We start from the raw sequence: 24825 nt of genomic DNA, 5'->3' as shown, positions 1-24825 counted from the left end.
GAGGGCTCCGAGCACTTCCGGAGCCAGCGCGGGGCCCGCGGCGAGACCCCCTCCTCCCACTCCCCCTCCCACCCGCCCTGCGCGCCGTGCTCCCGCCAGCGCCCTCGGCCCCGGGGCGGAGGCAGCCGTCCCTGGGAAGCGAGCGCCGCGGCTCCTTCCGCGCGTGCTCGTCGGCTGCTTTTCGGGGTCGCGGCCCTCGTTCGGGGGGTGTTTTGGAGGCCGCTGGCCTATGGCCGCCAACGCTGGCGTCGTGGGAGCTGAGGCCTCTCCGGGCGGGGGATCGGGGAAGCAGGCCTGTGGGCTTTGGCTACACGTGGATTTGCCTTTGCGAGCGGGCCGCGAAGCCCCTTTGCGTACAGCTCGTCACCGTAGGGCAGGTGCGAAGAGCTGTAAGAGTCGAAACGGTCTCGATGTCCGTGCAGTTAATCACCCAGTCTGTATACGGCGGAGGCCTTGATCTCCAAAGTGGAAAATAGGAGCTTCCTGGTGTTAGTATTCTCTCCACGTTCTGGACGAGCAGTTAGCTGTTTGTGTCCACGTTATAGGTACAAGGAAAGAGTAGCTTAGGTGTGGCCATCTCGAGGTGACCTCCAGTTTCTGTACAGATTCTGACTTCCAGCCACTTAATCGTGTGGGCTTTCTCCAAATTTCAGTGTTCGAAGATACTGTGGAGGAGCGTGTCATCAATGAAGAATATAAAATCTGGAAGAAGAATACACCGTTTCTGTATGACCTGGTTATGACCCATGCTCTTCAGTGGCCCAGTCTTACGGTTCAGTGGCTTCCTGAAGTGACTAAGTAAGGGTTTCTGGCATCTTTCATTTTGCATAAATTTAACTATCGTTTTGAATTTCCTAGTTTTGGCATTTTATACATAGAACATAAGCATGTAGTCAGCCCTTGGATGAATTGGCAGGTGCTTTTTATTTTCAAAACTTGTGATGCATGAGATAATAATTTCTACCTTATAAGTGTGGTGGTAGTGGGAGAGAAAACCTGTTGAGATTAATTATGTTTAAAGGAAATAACTGAATATATTTGACTTGACTTGGACTTAAATGTAGATCTGCATCTCCCTTCATTTCAGGCTAACACGTCTTTAATATTTTCTTAAGAATACCATGCTTAATATAAAGGATTAGACAAACCGGGCGTGGTGGCTCTCGCTTGTAATCCCCACGCTTGAGAGGCTGAGGCAGGAGAATCGCACAGGCTCAAAGCCAGCCTCAGCTACTTAGTGAGACCCCGTTTCCAAATAAATTATAAAATAGGGCTGGGGGTGTAGTCTGTAGGTAGCCTCTGGGTTCCACCCTTCAGTACTACATAAAATTAAAAGGATTAGGCAGCCGGGAGTGGCGGTGCAGGTTTGTAATACGGACCTTCAGGAGGCTGAGACAGGAGGATCCCGATTTGCAGACAGCTTCAGCTACTTAGGCCCTTTGCAACTCAGTGAGACCCTGCTTCAGAATAAAGAAAAAATAGGGCTGGCGGTATAGCTTAGGGGTGGAATGCCCGTACCCAGTACCAAAAAATAAAGGGATGTAGCCAAGTGGAAGCGCTCTCTTAGCATGTGCTAAGCCCTGGATACAGCCCTTGTTATTGTGATAAAAAGAAAAATAGCATGCATACAAAATGCACAAATTATAAGCATATGGCTTTATGAAATTTTGCAAAGTGAACACACATGTAAACGACACCCAAGATGAATATGTTTTAATTGGCAAAGGGAAGAAGAAGTTGGCAACAAGTGACCAAAGAAAAGGTGGTGTTATTGATTTATAGTATGGAATACAGTTTGAGATGGCTGTTAATTTTTATAGTTTTGCAGCTAGTTCTAAAAATTCTCTGGTAATAATTGCTGACATTTATCTAGCATTTAGAACAGGACCAGACACATCTGTGCTGCTATTTTGTTTAATCTGCACAACAGTGCTACTATATAGGTTCATTTTATCCTTCATTTGCTGTTGAGGAAAGTGGCTGAGAGTTTTAAGTACCATGCCCTGGACATTACTGCAGGTAAGTGGTTCCTCTGAATTAAAAACCTGAGCTTAAAAAAATCCAGTATTTATACCCTGAGCTTAACCAACCCAGACTAGTTGGTTCCAGAATTCAGGCAAATGCCTTTGGCATAGGTTTTCACCTTTTCTCAAAGGGTCTTGGCTAAATACCTTAAACTTGTATTGAGCCAGGCTGGCACTATAGTGCATGCTTGTAATCCCAGTATTTGGGATGATAAGACAGGAGGATCACAGATTCAAGGTCAGCCTCAACAATTTAGGAATACCCTGCTTACTTGTTTGTTTTGGGTTTTGTTGTTGTTGTTGTTGTTGTTGTTGTTTTTGGTGGTACTGGGGGTGGGACCCAGAGGCTTTCTACCTCCAGGCTATGCTCCCAGACCTATTTTACAAAAACAGGGTCTAAGTTGCTGAGAGCCTCACTAAGTACCTGAGGCTGGCGTTGAACCTATGCCATCTTCCTGTCTCAGCCTCCCAAGTGCGGAGGGATTACAAGCGTGTGCCACCACCCCTGGCGGGATACCCTGTTTTGAAACAAGGGAGTCGGCAGGGAGGTATAGCTCAAAGTTAGAATGCCCCTTGGCATAGTCGCCAGTACTGCATAAAAAAGTACTTGTGTATAGTGACTCTGTAATTTAATGATTATTAAATCAGATTCTAATATAGTGGTTTTTTTGCAACAAGTTGTAAAATTAAGTGTAAGCTAAGAGCCAAGCATGATGGGTCATGCCTGTTATCCCAGTACTTAAGAAGCTGACACAGGCAGATTTCAGGTTCAAGGAACCTCAGCAGCTTAGCACGACGTTCAGCAATGTAGAAAGACCCTGTTTCAAAACAAAAAAGTGTTGTAGTGGGGCTTTGACGTGGAATACCCCTGGATCAATCCCCAATATTTAAAGAAAAAAAAAAGGCTGCCTGGCATAGCGTCTCACGCTTGTGATCCCAGCACTTGGGAGGCTGAGACAGGAGGATCACACAGGTTCAAAGCCAGCCTCAACTGCTTAGTGAGGCTCTCAGCAACTTGGTGAGACCCTGTTTCCAAATAAAACATAAAATAGGTCTGGGAGTATAGCCCAGAGGTAAAAAGCCCCTGGGTTCCACCCCCAATACCACACACACACACACACACACACAAAAAAAAAAGTATATATAAAATTAATCTCATTATGACCAGATTCCATATACAAAGGCTGACTTATATATAGTGACTTCCATTGGGGTTCTAAAAAATCTGAAAATAAACATAAAAATTTGGGAAGTTTCAAATAGCTAAATAATAGAAACGTTGACATTTTGGTGCTGGGGGTGGAATCCAGGGCCTCATGCATGCTTGGTAAACCTCTGCTGCCTAGGCATTGACTTTTACAACTACTTTTGAACAGATTTAAAAATAGATTGAGAATTTTCTGGCACATGCCTGTAATTCGAGTACTTGGGAGGCTGAAACAGGAGGATTGCAGGTTTGAGAACAACCTGGAGACTCTCAAGTACTGGGATTACAAGCATGTGACACCACGCTGGGCTCCATTGGTATTTCATATACACATATCTTGAAAGTGATTTTTTTTTTTTTTTTGCGGGTCTGGGGATGGAATCCAGGGGCATTCGACCTCCAAGCTACACCCCCTGCCCTGTTTTTTATTCTTTATTTTGAAACCGGGTCTCACTGAGTTGCAGAGGGCCTCACTAAGTAGGTGAGGCTGTCCGGGAACCGCGATCCTCCTGTCTCAGCCTCCCAAATGCTGGGATTACAAGTGTGCGCCACCACGCCCAGCTGAAAGTGATTTTTTTTTTCTGAAAATTTTGTGCAGTGTTTTTAGTGCACCTACGCTTTCCTGCAACCATTCACATGAGGTCAGGTGTGGAGTATTCTGCTTGTATCATGTCAGCACTCCAAAGTTTCCTATATTGGAGCATTTTGAGCTTTTTGGGATTAGGGATATTTTATTTGTAGTTCTGTATATTCTTAGGGTTCAGGTGGCTTGCTTTAACAGCAACACTTAAAAACTTAACATAAAATGCTTAAATTATATATTATGTTTGTTGTATACAAGAAAGTTGTGGGATCATATTGTGGGACATTGAGTGGCTCAGAATGCATGAAAATGCTAACCATCCTGCACTCTTGAATATTGAAGACTGCTGTGTCATGCTCTACAGGGTTCCATTTGAGGTATGAAGGGGCTATGGTTGTGCTTAATCACCATACAGAGCAGTAGAAATACTGACTGATCTTACTCTCTGATTCTTTTTAGAAATTAGACCTATTGTACTTTGTGTATCTGTAATTATGTAACTTGCTTTCTAATAAGTACTTGCACTTTCTGAGCTATTGTCTTTAAATCAAGTTAGATAATTTTCCAAGTAATTGGTTTTTTGTTGTTTTTTGTTGTTTTTTTGTTGTTTTTGTGGGTCTGGGGGTGGAACCCAGGGGCATTCGACCTCCGAGCTACAGCCCCTGACCTGTTTTTTTCTTTATTTTGAAACCGGGTCTCACTGAGTTGCAGAGGGCCTCACTAAGTAGCTGAGGCTGTCCGCGAACCATGATCCTCTGGTCTCAGCCTCCCAATGCTGGGATTACAAGCAAGTGCCACCATGCCCGGCTTGGTTTGGTTTTTTAAAGTTTTTATAAACTAGTATTTATTTCATATCACTTTGGTGCTAGATATTGAACTCCCCAAGGGCTTTCTACTTCCTGAGCTAAACTCACAGTATTTTTTTTTTTTTGGTGGCACTGTAGATTGAACTTGGACTAATTCTACCTCTAAACTATACCCTCAGACTTCTTATTTGGAAACCTATGATCCTGTCTTAGCCTCCCAAGTACGGGATTATAAGAGTGCACTACCATGTTTGACTCTTGGTGCCCCTCCCCTTGGTATTGAACCCAGAGGCATCCTATCACATAGTTATACTCCCAGCCCTATTTTATATTTTATTTTGGAACTAGGGTCTCACTAAGTAGCTGAGGCTGGCCAAGAACCTACTGTCCTCCCAAGTACTTGAATTATAGACATGTGCTGCCATGCCTAGCTTATATAATTTTGCAAGGTTGTTTTGTTTTTGCTGTACTGGGAATGGAACCTAGGGGCATTCTACCTCCAGGCTACACCCCCAGCCTTATTTTTATTCTTAATTTGAAACAGGGTCTCACTGAGCTGCAAAGGGCCTCACCAAGTAGCTGAGGCTGTCTCCGAACCTGGATCTGGATCCTCCTGCCTCGGCCTCCCAAATGCTGGGATTACAAGCATGAGTCACCATGCATGGCTGTAATTTTGTAAATGTTTTGAGAATAATTTATTCTCTACCTAAGTATAGGATGAAAAATAAGTCCTCTTCCATGTTTCTTACTCTCCTCCCCATAACAGAAAACAGAAAGTCATTATTTTTGTCTTTGCTCGCTCTCTTCCTTTCTTGGATTGAACCCAGGAATGCTCTTAAATTCCCAATTCTTCCTGTCTACCTATTTTTTAATTTATGGTACTGGGGGCTGAACCCCCAGCTTTATTTTATTTGGAAATGGTCTCACTAGGTAGCTCAGAGCCTTGTTAGATTGCTGAGGCTGGCTTTGAACCTGCAATCCTCCTGTCTCAGCTTCCCAAGTACTGGAATTAAAGGCATGCACAATGACATCTGGCTTTATTTTTGTATTTTGAGACAGGATCTCTTAAGTTACAGGGACTGACCTTGAACTTGGAATCTTCCTGCCTCGGCCTCCTGAGTAGCTGGGATTACAGGCTTACACAGTTGTGCCAGTCAGTCTTTCTTATGGTAGCAAGTCGTTACCTTGACATCTTAGTAAAAATATATTATAACTTTCTCTATTACATGCTTAAGACATACTCCTTTTTTTTTCTGGGGGATGGAAGCTAGGGGCATTCTACCTCTGAACTATATACCCCCAGCCCTATTTTTTATTCTTTATTTTGAAACAGGGTCTCACTAGTTACAAAGGACCTAAGTAGCTGAGGCAAGCATGCACCACCATGCTGGGCTTCAACATACTCCTTTTTAAAGGAACCGTAGAGTTCTAATTATGGATATAGTTTAGGTTACCAGTTCTTATTGATGGATAAGTAGGTTGGTTGTTTTCAGTCTTTTGTTGCCCCAAACAATACTGCTGAGAATAATTGTGTAATAGAGCACATTTTTATGATTGTTGAGTGAATTTCCTAGCGGTGGAATTACTAGTTCAAAGGATTCTGAAGACAGAGAGGCTCTTTTTACCATTAGTGCTTCTGCAATCTTTAGGTGTGTCCAGTATTAGAGGAAAACATTATGTTGATAAGTTTAGGCAAGTAGGCTATATTGTAATGATGGAGTTGAAAGAATTTGTCCTGAAAAGAAACATTCTGGTGCATGCCTGTATTCCAGGACTTGGGAAGCTAAGGCAGGAAGATCACTGGTTCAAGGTCAGTTTCAGCAATTTACCAAGACCCTGTTTCAAAAACAAAAATTAAATAGGGTTATGAGTGTGGTTCACAGGTAGAACACCCATGGGTTCAGTTCCCAGTACAAAAACAAGCAAAAAGTAAATAAATAAAAAAATAGGACTCGGGGTATAGTTCAGAGGTAGAGTGCCCCTGGATTCAATCTCCAGTATAAAAAAAAGGCACATACTCATGCATATTGCTTCTTCATATAAAGATTAAGATGGAATTAATTACCTTTGTTGATAGCCACATCGTATTGTTGGCTCACTGTATACACATCAACTAAGACCCATGTTTTTGTTACTTTTTTTGAGTTGTGTGTTATGTTTGACCATAAAGCCAGGTTTTTTCCCAGAACTTGGGGTTGAACCCAGAGATATTCTACCAACAAGCTATGCCTCCAGATGTATTTTTTTTTTTGTAGTACTGGGGATTGAACACCCAGGGGCATTCTACCTATGAGCCACACTATTTTGAATCAAGGTCTCACTAAGTAGCTAGGCTGACCACAAACTTGGCAATACTCCTGTCTCAGCCTCCCAAGTACTAGTATTACAAGTGTGTGCCACCATGCCCAGCTTTTATTCTTAATTTTGAAACAACGAGGTCTCACTAAATTGTAGAGGGCCTCACTAAGTAGCTGAGGCTGGCCACCTGTGATCCTCCTGTCTCAGCCTCCCAAGTACTAGGATTACAAGCCACCTAGGCTCTTTTTGTGTGTGTGTGTGTGTGTGTGTGTGTGTGTGTGTGTGTGTGTGTGTTTCCAGGGATTGAACCCAGGAGCATTCTACCTCTGAGCTATACCCCCAACCCTATTTTACTTTTTAGTTTGAAAAAGGGTCTCAATAGGTTGGGCTTATTTTTCACTCTTTAAGCCCACCTGGCTTAAAGCCAAATTTAATGTGGTAATATTTTATTTTGTATTTTTGCATGACTAGAAGTAACTTCCAAACCTTATTTTTAAAAACTATTGACTCCTCTGTACAACTGAAATTAGGAACAAACAGATGTCCTGGCTAGTATTGAGGCCAAGAGTCCTACTTCTCAATCCTAACTCAGGTGGGACTGTGGAACACAATTGAAATTGCTTTATTAGATAACACAAATGGGAAGGCATTTTTGATGCCATGGAAAAATCACTGCTTGGACCAAGGTGCCAGGAAGCACTGTCAAATTCTTTAGCTTCAAGGTGAGTTTACATAGAACAAGGTAATAAAAAACTCCTTACTAAGGTGGAAAATGTAGGGATAGGATTAGTTTAGGGAGCTGCTTCCTTTTCTTTTTTTTTTTTCTTTTCTTTTTTTGCAGTACTAGGGATAGAATCTAGAGGCATTCCAATCTCCAAGCTACATTCCCAGCCCTATTTTTTATTCTTTATTTTGAAACAGGGTTTCATTGAGTTGCGGAGGGCCTCACTAAGTAGTTGAGGCTGGCCACGAACCACAATCCTGTCTCAGCCTCCCAAATGCTGGGATTACAAGAGCGCCACCATGCCTGGCTTGATTTTTTTTTTTTTTTAATGTCAAACACTTTCCACTAGAAGGACTTAGAAAACTCAGTAGCAAATAAACTTTAGGCATCATAAACACAATAGGTTTTACCTTGTTTCATTTCTTAGGTGAAGAAACAGGCTCAGGGGAGGTTGTGACTTAAACAATTGTATATAGCTAATTGTAGTATTGAGCCAGGATTTAAAGCTAACATTTTAGTCTTCCCATTCTACCTTGTTACTTCTTACTAGGAAGTCAGAATCATCTAATATATTAAAATAGAACTAAGTTCTGGGCATGGTAGCACATACTTATAATCCCAGTGCTTGGGTAGCTGAGATAAAAGGATCACAGGAGCCAGGCGTGGTGTCTGTCACATGCTTGTAATCCTAGTGCTTGGGAGGCTGAGACAGGAGGATGGCACAGGTTTGAAGCCAGCCTCAGCTACTTAGTGAGGCTCTCAGCAACTTAGTGAGACCCTATTTCCAAATAAAGTATAAAATAGGTCTGGGAGTATAGCCTAGAGGTAGAAAAGCCCGTGGGTTCCACTCTCAGTACCACCAAAAGAAAAAGAAAAAAAAGGATCACAGGTTCCCAGTCAGCCTCAGCAACTTAGGACCTCTGCAATTTAGTGAGACCCTGTTTCACAATAAAAAAACAAAATAGGGCTGGTGGTATAGCTCAGAAGTAGAATGCCCCTGGGTTCCATCCCCAGTACTATAAAAACAAAAAAGTAGGACTCTGGACAGAAGATACTTCCTAGGTAGACAGTGAGGATATATGAGTATGGGGATTGGCAATGACCACTGTGTAGGTGTTTGTGTTTACTGAGTTGAACCTACCTACCTTCCCTAGAGTTCTGCTCTATTGTTCAGCTGGGCGTGGTGATGCATGCCTCTGGATTCTATCCTCAGTGCCACACACACACACACAGAATGTTCACATTGAGCCGGGCATGGTGGTGCACGCTTGTAATCCCAGCATTCGGGAGGCTGAGACAGGAGGATTGTGGTTCGCGGACAGCCTCAGCTACTTAGGCCCTCTGCAACTCAGACCCGGTTTCAAAATAAAGAATAAAAAAATAGGGCAGAGGGTGTAGCTCGGAGGTAGAATGCCCCTGGGTTCCATCTCCAGACCCGCCCCCCCCCCAAAAAAAAGTTCACATTGATAAGGCAGAGGAGGGTGGCTGTTTCTACATGTCATTTCAAATATTTCCTTATATTTGCAAATATGGGAATTGTAAATTTGATAACAAAAGAGGGAGCAGATATGTAGTTGATGTTCATTCTATGTATATTTGCTAAAGAAATTCTAATGTATCTTACAGAGACTAGATTGTGTTTGTTAGCAAATGAATATTTCCTGTGGGATAAGTGTGACTTTTCTTTTTTGAACAGACCGGAAGGAAAAGATTATGCCCTTCATTGGCTAGTGTTGGGCACTCATACGTCTGATGAGCAGAATCATCTGGTGGTTGCTCGTGTTCATATTCCTAATGATGATGCACAGTTTGATGCTTCCCATTGTGACAGTGACAAAGGTGGTAGGTATACCATATATTCCAATGTTGACATCAAAGGTTTGAGTGTGCCTCTTTGGAAGCTATGCTGTTAAAGGTTTATACTTACCAGCTTCTGACTCAGATTATAACTTCTAGGACTTGATCCCATAAAATTTTCCATCTGCAGGTAAACAAGGATTTGACAATAACATTATTTGCAGTGTTGAGGTTTTTATTTTATTATTTATATTGCAGTACTGGGGATGGGACCCAGGGGTGTTCTACCTTGAACTACACCCCTGGACTATATTTTTATTCTTTTATTTCGAAACAATCTTGAGTTGCAAAGGGCTTCACTAAGTAGCTGAAGCTGTTCTCAAACTGTGATCCTCCTGTCTCAGCTTTCCAAATGCTGTGATTACCAGCGTACGTCACCATGCCCAGCTTCAGGATTGAAAATTTTAGATTAACCTAGCAAACCAGATGTTGGTTCATAGGAGATTAGTTAAATACATTACAGTATATTTGAAGCACTATTCACCAATTAATAAGAATAAAAAAGTATGTGTATTCACTGGAATGGAAAGGTATGCAATGTAAATTAAGTAAATAACTTTTCCACAAGTAATTGTAAGAATTGCATTTGGTAAAAGTAGGATGTGTTGGCATATGCATAGGAAAAACTTAGGAGGCATAAGGCATATATATTAAACAGTTAATAGTGATAATCTTTTTGTTTTGTTTGGTACTGGGGACTGAACTCGGGCTGTTCTTAAACCTGTGATCCTCCTGTCGCAACCTCCCAAGTACTGGGATTACAGGCATGTGCCACTGTGCCTGACAGTCATGGTCTTTTTGTAGGGGAGGAGATGCAGTAATGGTAGAATTAATTTAGGAAGCTGTTGGCTTTAATGTTAAACACCTATTTTGGAATTCCACCACCACTGCAAAGTTTGGTGATTTTACTAGAAGGACTTAGAAAACTCAATAGCAGATTATATTTCCTGTTAAAGTTGTTGTAAAGAATACAGAACAAAAGGCAGCAGGAACAAGATACATACTAGTGATTTCAGGGATATCTGGCACAAGTCTCAAGGCCACACAGGATATACTTTCTCTGGCACAAGCTATAGGGACATGGGAAGAATATCCCTGTCCAAGGAAGCCCATTTGGGTCTCAGGGGCTGAGGATTTCTTGGAGGGCTGGTAACAGATATATTCTCTTGGCAACTAGCCATGGCAATTGAATCTCAGGACTCCAGTAATGAAAGGTCGTATCATCAATCTTGATATTTGTGCAAAGCAACCCTGACAAACTAGTACACCATGGTCCATTGCTCCAGGTGTACACCACAAAATCATCAATACATCAGTGACAAAGAACATTCTGAGATCTATGTTCTCTGGAACTACCCAAGGATCAGTAATGGTCCTGGTGTCCCTCAGAGGTGTCTCTCAGATAAAACAGATAATCAGATGGACTTGCTGAATTATTAACTCTTTACAGACTCAGATTTTTTTTTTGGTGCTTGGAAATTGAACCCAGTCTACCTTCAGTCCAATTTTTTTTTTATTCTTTATTTTGAAACTGGGTTTCACTAAGTTGCAGAGAGCCTCACTTAAGTAGCCGAGGCTGGCCAGGACCCAGTATCCTCCTGTCTTGTTTCCCAAGTACTGGGATTACAAGTGTGCTACATCACAGCTGGCTATAGACTCAGATGGTTTTAAGATCATAACATTTTTCAGTATTTGCTTTAAGATTTTTTTCAGCCAGGTGTGGTGGGGCATGCTTGTAATCATAGCATTTGGGAGGCTGAGACAGGAGGACCGCGGTTCGAAGACAGCCTCAGCTACTACTTAGACCCTTTGCAACTCAGTGAGACCCTGTTTCAAAATAAAAGAATAAAAAATAGGGCTGGGAGTGTAGTTTGGAGGTAGAATGCCCTTGGGTTCCATCCCTGGTACCCGCAAAAAAAATATATTTTTTCCTTATTGAACACAAAATTATTGCATTGTTTAGTGTACTGAAATTATTGGGAAAACTTCTCCAAAATGATTTTTCTAGCTTATCAGTCACAATTCATAGTTCATTCCCCTATACAATTTCTAATGCATTATTTCTGTATTACTGTCACCTGAGATTTTTAAATAGCTCTGAAATAGTTACTGGCCTTTCAGTTTAATGGTTAGTTTCAGGTATGGTAGCATATGCCTGTAATCTCAGTTTCTGGGAGGCTGAGACAGGGTTGCAGGTTCAAGGCTATACTTGACAACTTAGGGTTTTACTAAGCTGCTGAGGGTCTTGCTAAATTGTCAAGGATAGCCTTGACCCTAAAAAAAGGAGCCGGGTGTGGTGGTGCAGCTTGTAATATCAGCATTTGGGAGGCTGAGACAGGATCAAAGTTCATTGGTTTGAGGCCAGCCTCAGCTACTTAGTGAGGCTCTCTGCAACTCAGTGAGACACTGTTTCAATATAAAGTAATATATGAATATATTTTTATGTAAGTTATATATTCAATAGTGTATTGTACTTTTTTTTTTTTTTTGCAGGTCTGGGGATCAGGGGCATTTACTTCCAAGCTATAACCCCAGCCCTATATTTTATTCTTTATTTTGAAACTGGGTCTCACTAAGTTGCAGAGGGCCTAAGTAGCTAGAGATTTCTGTCTCGGCCTCCCGAATGCCGGGATTACAAGCAGTGTACCCCCACGCTTGCTCAGTGTATTGTATTCTCACAAGTGACCAAAATAATTCATAGTTAACACCTTTTTTAATTTCAGTCATGGTGGCTTTTGCTTTTTGTAGTACTGGGGATGGAATCCAGGAGCCTTCTACAAGCTCCAGGCTACATCTCAGTCCTGTTTTATTTTTTATTTGGAAATGGTCTTGCTAATTGCTGAGGCTGGCCTCAAACATGCAATCGTCCCGTCTCAGCTTCCCAAATACTGGGATTACAGGCCTTGTGCCACCATGTCTGGCTTGTCATGGTGTTTTTAAATATCATTAAGACAGTACTTTTTTCAAACTTTTATTTTTCTTTTTTAGCTGGAGTCTCACTATGTTTTCCTGGTAATGTCTATAATCCCAGTACTTGAGAGGCTGAGACAGGAGGATTGCAGATTTGAAGTCAGTCTCAGCAACTTAGCAAGATTCTATTTCCAAATAAAAAATAAAATAGGGCTGGGGGTGTAGCTTGGAGATAGAATGCCCCCTGGATTAAATCCCCAGAATAAAAACAAAAAGTCCTCTTGCCTCAGCCTCATGACTAGCCAGGACTGTAGGTCCAGGTCTGTCTGTCCTTCCCCCAAAACCCTCACCCAGCTCTTTTCTTTTTTTTTTAAAGAGGAGTCCATGGAGATGAGATGTTGGAAGTATAGAGCGGGGACAGGTTTAGAGTCGAGTCTCAAGAGTAGAGATAGGTTTTTATTTTGTTGGTTGGGTTTTCTGGGGTTTTAAATTTATTTTTTGTGGTACTGAGGATGGAACCCAGGGTCTTTCTGCCTCCAGGGTACACTCCCAGAGCTATTTTATGTTTTATTTGGAAACAGGCTCTCATTAAGTTGATGTGAGAGCCTCACTAAGTAGCTGAGGCTAGTTTTGAACCTGCAGTCCTCCTGTCTCGGCCTCCCAAGTACTGGGTTTTATTTTTTATTTTTTGAGATGAATTAGATTCTCAAATTCTGAATTCAGCTGATTCTCATTCCTCAGCTTACCTAATACCTGGGACTATAGACATGTGCAGAGGGTAGTCTGGAAGGCAAAGCACAGTTCCAGTGATGGGATGGAAAGGGAAAGTGCTGAGGGAAATGGTGCTTTTTGGATATAGTTGTGTGAGAGTGGTGAGTAGTGGAATTTTAAAGTAATTATGTAGAATGGATTATGAGTTTTAGCCATACTGAAATTGTAAGCTGTGTTTCTCTCAGAAGAATGGTTTCATGCCATTACTAAGTAGAAGCTCAAGTTCATTAAGCATTCCCTCATAGCAAGAGGTAGCTAGCTAGTGGCAGTGATGCATACCTATAATCTTAGCTATTTGGGAGGCAGAGGCAGGATCTAAAGTTCAAGGTCAGTTTGGGCAACTTGCTAAGACCCTGTCTCAAAATAAAAAATTTTGAAAAGGACTGGGGATATATAGCCCAGAGGCAGAATCCTTCTGGGTTCACTCTACTGTACCATGAGAAAGAAAAGGAAGAAAACCCCAAAACTTGGTATAACCGAGAAATGGCTCACTTTTTTTTTTTTATGTGTTTTCTCTAGTCCTGTTTTGTTTCTTACCTGCCTTGTTCCACTAGGCATTTGAGTTAGTGGTCCTTGACTCAAGACACAGGGTGAGCTATAAAGGAATGTATGTATAAAGACGTGGCAATATCAAGTGAAAGAGAAATTTAAAAATGTATAACCTGCTTAGATTTTTTATTTTTATTTTATTTTTATTTTTTGTGGTACTGGGAATGGAACCTAGGGGCATTTGACCTCTGAGCTACACCCCTCAGCCCTAGTTTTTTTATTTTTATTTTGAAAGAGGGTCTCACTGAGTTGCAAAGATCCTCACTAAGTAGCAGAGGCTGTCCGCGAACCACATCCTCCGGTCTCCTCCTCCTCCCAAATGTTGGGATTTTAAGCGTGCGCACCCATGCCCTGTTCCCTGCTCAACCTTTTTTTTCTTTTCTTTTCTTTTCTTTCTTTCTTTTTTTTTTTTTTTTTTGTTACAGTAATGGGGATTGAACCCAGGGGCATTCTGCCTCTGAGCTATACCCCAGCCCTATTTTTTATTCTTTATTTTGAAATGGTATCTCACTAAGTTGCAGAGGGCCTCACTAAGCAGTGAGGCTGGCTGTGAACCTGCAATCCTCCTGTCTTGGCCTCCTGAGTACTGGAATTTACAAGCGTGTACCACTGTGCCCAGTGCCTACTTACTTTTAAGTGCTTTCTTTTTCTTTTCTTTTTTTGTGGTACTGGGTTTGAACCCAGCGCCATTCTATCCCCAAGTTCCACTCCCAGCCCTATATTTTATTTATTTTGATACAGGGTTTTACTAGGTTGTGGGAGGGCCTGGTGCAATAGCTGAGACTGGCCATGAACCTGTGATCCTCTTGTCTCAGCCTCCCGAATACTGGGATTACAAGCTTGCATTTGTATGGTTTTATGTAGAAAATGTTCCTGTGTTCTGTATCTGTTTAAATGTTTTCTTGGATTCTTTATGCTAGCACTTTGCTACTTTTCAGAAGTTATCTCATTTTTTATAGCTTTGTTACTTCACAAGGAGGCCTTTTTCAAGACTATAACACTATATCTTATTTATGTACCAGATGGAGAAGTTAGTCCCCTTGTTTAGTCCCCTTGTTTTAAATTTATTGGGGCGTGGTGGCCCAGTATTTGGGAGGCTGAGACAGGAAGATCACAGATTTGCAGCCATCTGCAACTACTTAATGAAGCCCTGTTTCAAAATAAAGAATATAAAGTTGTGTGTGGTGGCACATGCTTGTAATCCCAGCATCTGGGAGGCTGAGATAGGAGGATCACAGGTAGCGGCCAACCTCAGCTACTTAGGTCCCTTGCAACTTAGTGAGACCCTGTTTCAAAATAAAAAAAGAATAAAAAATTGGCCTGGGGGTCTAGCTCGGAGGTAGAATGCCCCTGTATTCCATCCCCAGTACCACAAAAAAAGTCAAAGAATATAAAAAAGGTCTTGGGTGTAGCTCAGAGGTAGAATACTACTACTTCGGTTTCATCCTTAGTACTACAAAAAAGTAATTTTTAATTATTTTTAAACTTAGAATGCCCCTGGGTTCAATCTCCAGCACCACCCAATAAAAGGAGGAGGGAGGGAGAGAGAAAGAAAGAAAAGCCAAGACTGAGCCTTAATCAAATGTATGTGTTTGTTTCTCCTCACATTAGAATTTGGTGGCTTTGGTTCTGTGACAGGAAAAATTGAATGTGAAATTAAAATTAATCACGAAGGAGAAGTAAACCGTGCTCGTTATATGCCGCAGAATCCTCACATCATTGCTACAAAAACACCATCTTCTGATGTGTTGGTTTTTGACTATACAAAACACCCTGCTAAACCAGGTATGTAATAATGTCAGGCCATGGACATATTTCTTGATTCAAAATAGCAGTGTTTTAAGATCACTCAAAGTTGTACACATACAGCATTATAGGTTTAAAACTTTTCAGGATACTATAGCGACCCTTAAGCTTAGTGATTTGCCAGAAGGACCTAATTGTAGGAAATACTCACAGATAAGGAATGTTAGAAGAAAGTATCCAGAGAAAAAGCTAGAGGAAAAAGATAAAGATCAGGTGGAGTCCAGAGATGTCAGACATGACTTTGTGAGTCCTTACTGTCTCGGACCAGAAAGGATGTGTTTTTCATCTAAAAGCAAACCACAGGAACATATGTTAAATGACCCTGCCCAAGGAGAAGCCTATTAAAGTGTCAGGGTCTGGGGTTTTTAGTGGAGGTCTGCTCACCGGGGCACATCCTTCCTGTTCTGTGACCAGCCAAGGTAATTAAAACTCAGGACCCTTGCAGTGAAGCCAGATACATCAAGAATTCTTGCTAAACAATCCTACAAGTCTTGACAAGTTACTAGAGCATGCCTCACTGCAATGGGCGTACGCAACATCATCAGACAGTGATATAAAAAACTTTTTGAAAGTCACATTCTTAGGGGTTGGCCAAGGGTCATTCGTGGTTGCCGGCTATCCTAGAGACATGTAAAGACTGAGCAGCCAGACCTGTTGTGTTAGAAATACTTGTAAAAATTTACTGGGGGTGCGGGGATGGACTTGACACTAAATGAATTTGTGGAATAATTTTCAGTATTTCTGTGTTGGAGATAGTATTAGATTTTTCCAAAAATAACTAGTCATTTAATTGTCATGAGACCAAGTTTATATCAAGTATTTAAAATGAAACATCTTTTCAAAGGGATTGTGGGTCAGACCAAGTCCTTGTCCATGTAGAGTTGATGTTACAGTACATTCAATGAAAGAGTGAGAAAATGCTCTTTCAATTCAGAAAACAAAACAGGTAACTTAGTAGTTAATATATTTCTTTTTTTTTTTTCTTAGACCCAAGTGGAGAATGTAATCCTGATCTCAGACTAAGAGGTCACCAAAAGGAAGGCTATGGTCTATCCTGGAATTCTAATTTGAGTGGACATCTCCTAAGTGCATCTGATGACCATGTGAGAAATGTGTTCAATGTACTCTTTTACTGAGAATTAAAATGTCACAAGATAGCTCTATACTGAAAAAGCATTAAGATAAAAAAAGATTAAAAAAGCTTTCTAAGATAACACCCTAGATTACAACATTTTCCAAGGTTTTAGAGCAGTGATTTTCTGACTGCTCTATTGGAGCCATAGGATTTCATGAAGTTTTGTTTTTTGGAGACACAATAGGATTTTTGCTTTGCTCCTTAAGTCAGGTGGCTGGCCCCAATTTTCTGGACTCAAGGAATCATACCTTAGCCTCCCAAGTAGTTGGGCTGTTGGTACATATTGGTACATGCCACCATACCTGTCTGGTTGGTTTGTTTTTTTTTTTTTTTTTTTTTGTTTTTTGAGGCCTCAGGCATGCTGCGCTACTACTGAATTATATCCCAAGGCACTCAAACGCTCTATTTTTTTGTTTTTGTTTTGGTGCTGTGGATCGAATCCGTGGGTACCTCTGGAGCTACACCTCCAGCTCTATTTCTATTTTTATATTTGGAAACAGGGTCTCTTAAGCCAGCGAGGCTGGCTTTGAACCTGCGTGACCCTCCTGTCTCCGCCTCCCAAGCACAGGGATTACGAGCATGCGCCACCACGCTCAGCCCAGCTCTTATTTTTTTATTGGTACATTGTAATTGTACATCATGATCAAGTTTAGAATAGTAGAGATATACAGGCACATAGTATTCTGTACTTCAGGTCTTGCTAAGTTGCTGAGGCTGGGATCACAGGTGTGCACCACCACACCTGGCTTCGCAAATCTCTTGAAGCAGCCTTTAAATGGAGGAAGAACGGGTCAAAAAAAAATCTCCCATTATTTAAAAGAGGAGGACCTCTAGGCCCTTATAATAGAAGTTCTGTAAGGCATTTGTGGAGCAGGATTAATATATTTACATTAATCAGTATAATTCAGTGAGTTTCAGTTTATTCAAAACTTGTGCCACCATATTTTCATCAAATGTCCAAAAGGTTGGGAGGCTAAGATGGGAGGAGTACAGGTTTGAGTCCAACTTCAGCAACTTAGTTCCTCAGAAACTTAATAAGACCCTAAAAAATGAAAAATGGCCCAGATGTGTAGCTCAAAGTTAGCATGCCCCTGGGTTCATTTACCAGGACCACAAAATGTCCAAAAGAAAACTCTTAAGCAATCATTCCTTGCTGCTTTCTCCCTAACTCCTCGTAACCATCAATTTATTTTCTGTCTCTATACTGTTGTTTGTTCTGGAGTTTTTTGTTTGTTCATTTTTAACACAGGCAGGGTCTCACTATGTTGCTCAGAATAGGCAAGAATTTCTGGTCCTCCTCTTTAGCCTCCCAAGTAGCTAGGGCTATGCATGCCACCATGCCCAGTCTTATGTTGTCTTTTTTCTTCATATTTCATATAAGTGGAATTATATATGTGGCCTTTTCTGTCTGGTTTCTTTGTCAAAATGGTTTTCAAGTAATTGCACTTAATTTCTTTTTATGGCTGAGTAATATTCCATTAGCCATGTTCCACTGTTCATCTCTTCATCATTTGGTGTAGGTATTTGAATTATTTTGAGTAGTTTTGTTAACATATGTATAGCAGTGTTAATAGTCTGGATATATCTTTATTTCTTTTGGGTAATTATCTAGAAGCAGAATTGCTAGTTCATATGGTAACACCGTGTTTAACTTTAGAAGAACTGCTAAACTTTGCCATAGTGGCTGCCCGTTTTATATTCCTGCCAACAGTGTATGAGAATTCCCTTTTTTATGTCACCAACACTTGTATTTTTATTTAATGTCTATCAATTTGTTTATAGCCAATTCAAGTGGATATGAAGTATATTTCAATTTAGTTTTGATTTGTATTTCTCTGATAATGGTGTTGCACTTTTTTGTGTGCTTTTTGGCCATTTGTTTATCCTTGGAGAAAATGTGTTGCTTTTTTTTTTCCTGCAATACAGGGGATTGAACTCGGGGACATTCCATCTTTGAGCTACACTCCCCAGCCCTGTATTCTATTCTTTATTTTAAAACGGGATCTCACTAAGTAGCAAAGGGCCTCACTAAGTAGCTGAGGCTGGCCACAAACCTGTGATTCTCCTGTCTTTGCCTCCCAAGTACTGGGAGTACAGGTGTACACCACCACACCCAGCTTGGAGAAAATTTGTTTTCAAAGCCTTGTCCTTATATTTGGTATGGGTAATTGAATTCAGAGCTTTGCACATGCTAGACAAGTACCCTGTCATTGCTACTGAGTTACATCCCCAGACCTTTATTAAATTCCATAGGCCGGGGCACACTCCTGTAATCCTAGTACTTCGGAGGCTGAAACAGGAGGATCATAGATTCAAAGCTACCCTCAGCAACTTGAGGGTATTTCCAAATAAAAAGTAAAAATAGGCCTGGAGGTGTAGCTTAGAGGTAGAAATTCCCCTGTATTCAATCCCTCGCAGAACAAAAAATCCACTGACTGATAACTTCTGATCCTTCCGCCATATCCTGCCAAGTAGCTGAGATTACAGATGTGTCTTTTTTTTCCTGGGGATTGAACTGAGGAGCATTCTACCTCCAAGCTACACTCCTAGAGCCCTTTTTATTTTGAAAAAGTACTGAAAATACAGGTATGGTGTGGCTTTTCACTTGAGGGGGGGCCTGGGGATTGAACCAGGGGCATTCTATTACTTGATACCCCTGTTCCTGTTTTTTCATTGGTGTATGGTAAATCATATTTCATAAAGAAGTTTAGAGTGATAGAGATATACATGTACATAGTACTCGGTACTGCCGACTATTGGGGTTACGGGCGTGTGCCACCATGCCTAGCTTTCTTTTCACTTTCTTGATGGTATGCTTTGAATCACAGAAGTTTTTAATTTTGATGTCCCATTTATATATTTTAAAATTTTGTGAGTTGTGCCTTTGGTATTGTATTTAAGAAACCATTTCATAACCCAGTGTCGCAAAGATAAACATTCATGTTTTCTAAGAATTTTATGGTTTTAAGCCAGATGCAATGGGAAATGCCTATAATCCCAGCCACTTGGGTGGCTGAGGCAAGAAGATTACAAGTTCTAGGTCAGCCAAAGCAACTTACTGAGTTACTCTTTTAAAATTAGACAAATAAAATAAAAATGAAAAGGTCTGGAGATGTATTCCAGTGGTAAGGGATTGATGGGTTCAATCCCCAGTACGCTCCCCAAAATCTTTTGGTTCTTATGTTTAGGCCTTTTATCCATTGTAAGTAAATTGTTTATATTGTGAGGAGTAGGGGTCCAACTACATTTTAACATGGTGGCTATCTAGTTTTCTTAGCACCATTTGTGCAAAAGAAGTCTTCTATTAAATTACCTTGGTGTGCCCTTTTTTTTTTTTTTTTTTTTTGTGTGTGTGTGTGTGTGTGTGTGTGTGTGTGTGTGTGTGGTACTGGGATGGAACCGAGGGGCTTTCTACCCCCAGGGTACACTCTCAGACCTATTTTATATTTTATTTGCAAACAGGGCTCACTAAGTAGCTGAGGCTGGCTTCAAACCTGTGCGATCCTCCTGTGTCAGCCTCCCAAGTGCTGAGATTACAAACATGCACCACCACGCTTGGCTTGATGTGCCCTTTTTGTTTTGTTTGTATTACTGGGCATTGAGCCCAGAGCATGCTAGACAAGTATTCTGCTATTGAGTTACATCCTCAGCCCAGTAACCTTAATATATACTTTTTAGCAATTAAAAGTATGATGTAAATGCAAGGCAATCTTGTTAATTCATCAATGTTTTTGTTTTATTTTTTATTGTTATTTTTTGCGGGTCTGGGGATGGAACCCAGGGACATTCGACCTCCAAGCTACACCCCCTTGCCCTGTTTTTTATTCTTTATTTTGAAACCGAGTCTCACTGAGTTGCAGAGGGCCTCACTAAGTAGCTGAGGCTGTCTGGGAACCGCCATCCTCCGGTCTCAGCCTCCCGAATGCTGAGATTACAAGCGTGCGCCACCATGCCTGGCATAGATCATTGTTTATATCATTTGTATCACTAACAGCCCCATATCTTCCCTCATGGATCCCTAAGCAAAAGACTTCTTTTCCAAGTGAAGGTAAATTTCTGGGGCGTTTGAAATCTCATGTAACCTGGCCAGTATTTTATGTCAGTTTCATGATAATAAGCTCTTTGCCTTCTTCCATGTCTGAAAGGACGCTTTTCTTTGCTTCTAAGTGTACATGGAACAGTTTTTCTTTCTTTTTTTTTTTTTTTTTGGTGGTACTGGGGTTCCTGGAAGCCCTTCTACCTCCGGGCTACACTCCCCAGACCTATTTTATATTTTTGAAACAGGGTCTCTTACGCCAGCGCGGCTGGCTTCGAACCTGCGCGATCCTCCTGTCTCCGCCTCCCAAGCGCGGGGATTACAAGTGTGCGCCACCATGCCCGGCATGGAACAGTTTTTCAAATAGGGAGGGTACACTAAATTCAGCAACCTAATGAGTACCTTTTGAGGACACCAGGCTTGGGGATTGTTAATAATAATAATAGGTGTCATTTACCAAGGACTTCTCCCAGAACCAAACATCTTCCCAGCCTCTTTATAAGGTGAGAACAGGAGTGGATGCAAAGTACTAAGCATTCCTTTCTCTTTGATACATGTAAATTGTATGTAGAATAAGTAACAACAGAAACTAGTGGAACCTGTAGTGTGTGTGGGGGGGTGTGCTGGGGATAGAATCCAGGGCATTCTATCTCCAAGCAATACCCCCAGCCCTAAATTTTATTCTATTTTTTGGGGGGGGGGTCTGGGAATGGAACCCAAGGGACTTTGAACTCTGAGCTATACCTCCTGCCCTATTTTTTATTCTTTATTTTGAAACAGGATCCCTCTAAGTTGCGGAGGGCCTCACTAAGCTGGGGGTGTCCACGAACCGTGATCCTCGAGTTTCAGCCTCCTGAATGTTGGGATAATAAGCGTGTGCCACCACGTTCAGTTATATTTTTTATTTTGAAAAAGGATCTCACTGACTTGCAAAGTGGCTCACTAAGTAGCTGAAGCTGTCAGCAAACCTGGTTTTTCCTGTCTCAGCCTCCCAAATGCTGGGATTACAAGTGTTCGTCACCACGCCTGGCTCAGAAACATTTTTTTTTTCCTGGTCTGGGATGGAACCCAGAGGCATTTGACCTCCGAGCTACAACCCCTGCTTAATTTTTTTATTCTTTATTTTGAAACAGTGTCTCACTGAGTTGCAGGGGGCCTCAATAAGTAGCTGAGGCTGTCCAAGAACTGGGATCTTCTGGTCTCAGCCTCCCGAATACTGGGATTACAAGCATGTGCCACCATATCTGCATGAATTTTCAATACTTAAAATATTTAGAACTCAACGTAGAATTGAACGTAAAATTTCATACTACATGAATACTTACTTAAATGTACATGCATAGAAACTCCAACCTGTTTTCCTTGCCTGCCACTGTACTCAGTCTTCCCCTCTCTTCCTCTGTGGTATAGCGCTCTTTCCCATCTGCATCCTCAAATCATGGAGTCTGCACTAATACTCTCCTGTACATATTTCTTCTCACTTGTATTTCTAACTTATTTAATTAGTTTTGTTTTTAGTAATATTTTAAATAAGACTGTAGCCTATAAACTCAATATTTTAACACCTTTTCTTTTTCTTCCCTTCTCTCCCAGACTGTCTGCCTGTGGGATATAAATGCAGGACCAAAGGAAGGGAAAATTGTTGATGCTAAAGCGATCTTCACTGGCCACTCAGCTGTTGTAGAGGATGTGGCCTGGCATCTGCTGCATGAGTCATTGTTTGGATCTGTTGCTGATGATCAGAAACTTATGATGTAAGGTGGAAAGTTCAGTGGGATCTTAATAGGTCACCTGCATGACCATCAAGTCACCACTGTAGTGGACTGGTTTTCTCTCTTTCTCTTTGTGCGTGCGTGCGTGCATGCGTGTTACTGGGGATTGAACTCGGGGGTATTCTGCCTCTGAGTTATACTCAGCTGAATTTTTAAAATTTGGAAACGGTCTTGCTAAGTTTCTGAGGTTGGCCTCAAAACTGCAATCCTCCTGTCTCAGCTTCCCAAGTAGTAGGATTACAAGCATGCACCACCACGCCCAGCTTTATCTCTCTTTTTTAAAGTTATGTTATTTTAAAAGAAATAGCTTTCAGTGTGATAACAATAGATGCACAATAAGCTACATATATCTAATTGCTTTTTTACATTATATTTAACTGTACACTGGGATAAACATAGCTTATTTTTTTTAAGAAAAGGAAAACAGCTATATAAATGTTAAGGAAAATGCCTTGTAACATTACCACTACCAAAAATTATATCAAAATTGGGATCCAGAATGACTTCACTCACAAGTCAGGGAGGAAGTGATTCTGTCAGGCTTGTGGCCACTGGATTACATTCAGCCATCTAGAATACTTGTCACATGAAGAAACTACTGTCTGAGACAAATATGGCAAAATACTGAAATTCGAAAAAGCTACCTGTAGTTTACTTTGATTTCTACCTAGTGCCTGTATTTCATATATACATGAAACAGTTGGTAATTAAAGACAGGTGTCTTAACAAAAGAAGAACCAGAAATGATAGCTCTGGTTTGTTATCTGAAGGTTTATAATGGCATGGCTAAAGTCCAAATTGCCAGCTCTTTGTGGTTCGTGTCTTCCTGAGAATGGTGTGCGTAGCAGTACTTAGCAAAGTGAAATTACTCTGACTGAGCCAAGCATGACTGTGGTATAAGAAGTTTGAGGGGCTCAGTAGTCTCCATGAGTGCTGTGTGCTTTGTATATCTTTGTCTTTTAGATGGGACACCAGGTCCAATACCACCTCTAAACCAAGCCACTTGGTGGATGCACACACCGCTGAAGTCAACTGCCTCTCATTCAATCCATACAGCGAGTTCATTCTGGCAACTGGCTCTGCGGATAAGGTTTTGAAGCTTTTGTGTATTTGGTGTTTACAAAAGCCAGTTGTCTTGTGCTTTAATCAGATATTTGAAAGGTCTCGTGTAAAGCACAGAAATGAACTATTCATTTTCACTTGTTTTTTTTTTTTTCTTCAGACTGTAGCTTTGTGGGACCTGCGTAACTTAAAATTAAAACTCCATACCTTTGAATCTCATAAGGATGAAATTTTCCAGGTATGTGACCGTTTTCTAGTGTGTGCATGTCAAATTTTAATAACTGGCACGGGAAAGCTTTTCAAAGTTTTCTTTTATAATGGTGGGCATGAGACTTTTTTAAAAAACTCATCTTGAGTACTGTATAAGCCAACTAGTGGGAAGCAACTTGGAGCTTTTCAGAGGCTGTCCCTTCAGAAGTAGAAGAAAAAACCTTGCAAAACAATTTTAAAAGTGAGATCCAAGAATTCTTCAGTTAGTTGTAATAGTGTGTTGGGTCCACTAGTGAAGAGTGCCTTATACATGGTTTAACATAGAATTTTGCTTAAGTGAAGATACAGTTCATTGAAAAGTTTAAAGGCTGCTGTGATGCTTATGGGACCTGAACCTGTTTATTGGGCCCTGGTAGAGTTCCTTTGCACTAGGGAATGTAACTTTTCTGGGGATAAGCTGGAGAATTGGACCCTTAAGGAGCACTTGAAAGGCTGGGACAAGAAGGTGAGGGTTCCAAGGAGGAAAAGTAGAAATAGGACATGAGATGGGAATATACTGTGGATTAGAAAAGCAGCCACAAATCCAGGAACAGAGGATTCTTTAAATATATTTTTTAAAATAACTCTTTTGCTAGGTCCACTGGTCTCCACATAATGAAACTATTCTGGCTTCAAGTGGTACTGATCGCCGCCTGAATGTGTGGGATTTAAGGTAATTTAGAATTCGGTGACCAGATACTGCATAAACATGTTAATCTGACATACAATTCATAAATTAGAAAAGCTATTACTAACTTTACTTCAGTAACCTAACATACAAGTAACTTTTAAATACCTTCCTGGTCTTTGTTCTATAAAATAGAAGTGAATCAACAAATGTATTATAAACCTCTGTGATCTGAGTTATGTTTGTTGCAGGCATGAAGTTGTATGTCTGTTTTTATGTCCAGGTGATTATAGCTAAACACTTGATAGAGAAAAGAATGAAGATGTTAGCTGTTCATGTTTTACTGGATCTCATGGTACACCTGCAGCACTGTTTTTTCTCATTGTTTTTGTGCCATTTACTCTTTTG

The 24825-nt window shown here is 41.0% G+C and overlaps 1 protein-coding gene across 1 annotated transcript in view; it reads left to right on the top strand.

Moving 5' to 3' along the window:
- Nucleotides 1-229: 229 nt before the first annotated feature.
- The window catches only part of RBBP7 (RB binding protein 7, chromatin remodeling factor), a gene marked incomplete at both ends in the record, with an annotated part of 32492 nt that continues 7896 nt past the window's right edge, over nucleotides 230-24825 (top strand). Inside the window, 9 exons of the mRNA XM_080719175.1 lie at nucleotides 230-377; nucleotides 654-798; nucleotides 9339-9484; nucleotides 15341-15514; nucleotides 16523-16638; nucleotides 22300-22460; nucleotides 23442-23568; nucleotides 23701-23778; nucleotides 24386-24462. Of these exons, the coding sequence (XP_080575301.1) occupies nucleotides 230-377; nucleotides 654-798; nucleotides 9339-9484; nucleotides 15341-15514; nucleotides 16523-16638; nucleotides 22300-22460; nucleotides 23442-23568; nucleotides 23701-23778; nucleotides 24386-24462 (1172 nt within the window). The remainder of the gene's footprint in view (nucleotides 378-653; nucleotides 799-9338; nucleotides 9485-15340; nucleotides 15515-16522; nucleotides 16639-22299; nucleotides 22461-23441; nucleotides 23569-23700; nucleotides 23779-24385; nucleotides 24463-24825) is intronic.

Source organism: Muscardinus avellanarius, assembly GCF_963383645.1.
Source record: "Muscardinus avellanarius genome assembly, chromosome: X".
In the NCBI taxonomy this organism is placed as follows: Eukaryota; Metazoa; Chordata; class Mammalia; order Rodentia; family Gliridae; genus Muscardinus; species Muscardinus avellanarius.
Note: the sequence above shows the minus strand (reverse complement) of the source record. Positions and strands in the feature narration are given on the sequence as shown.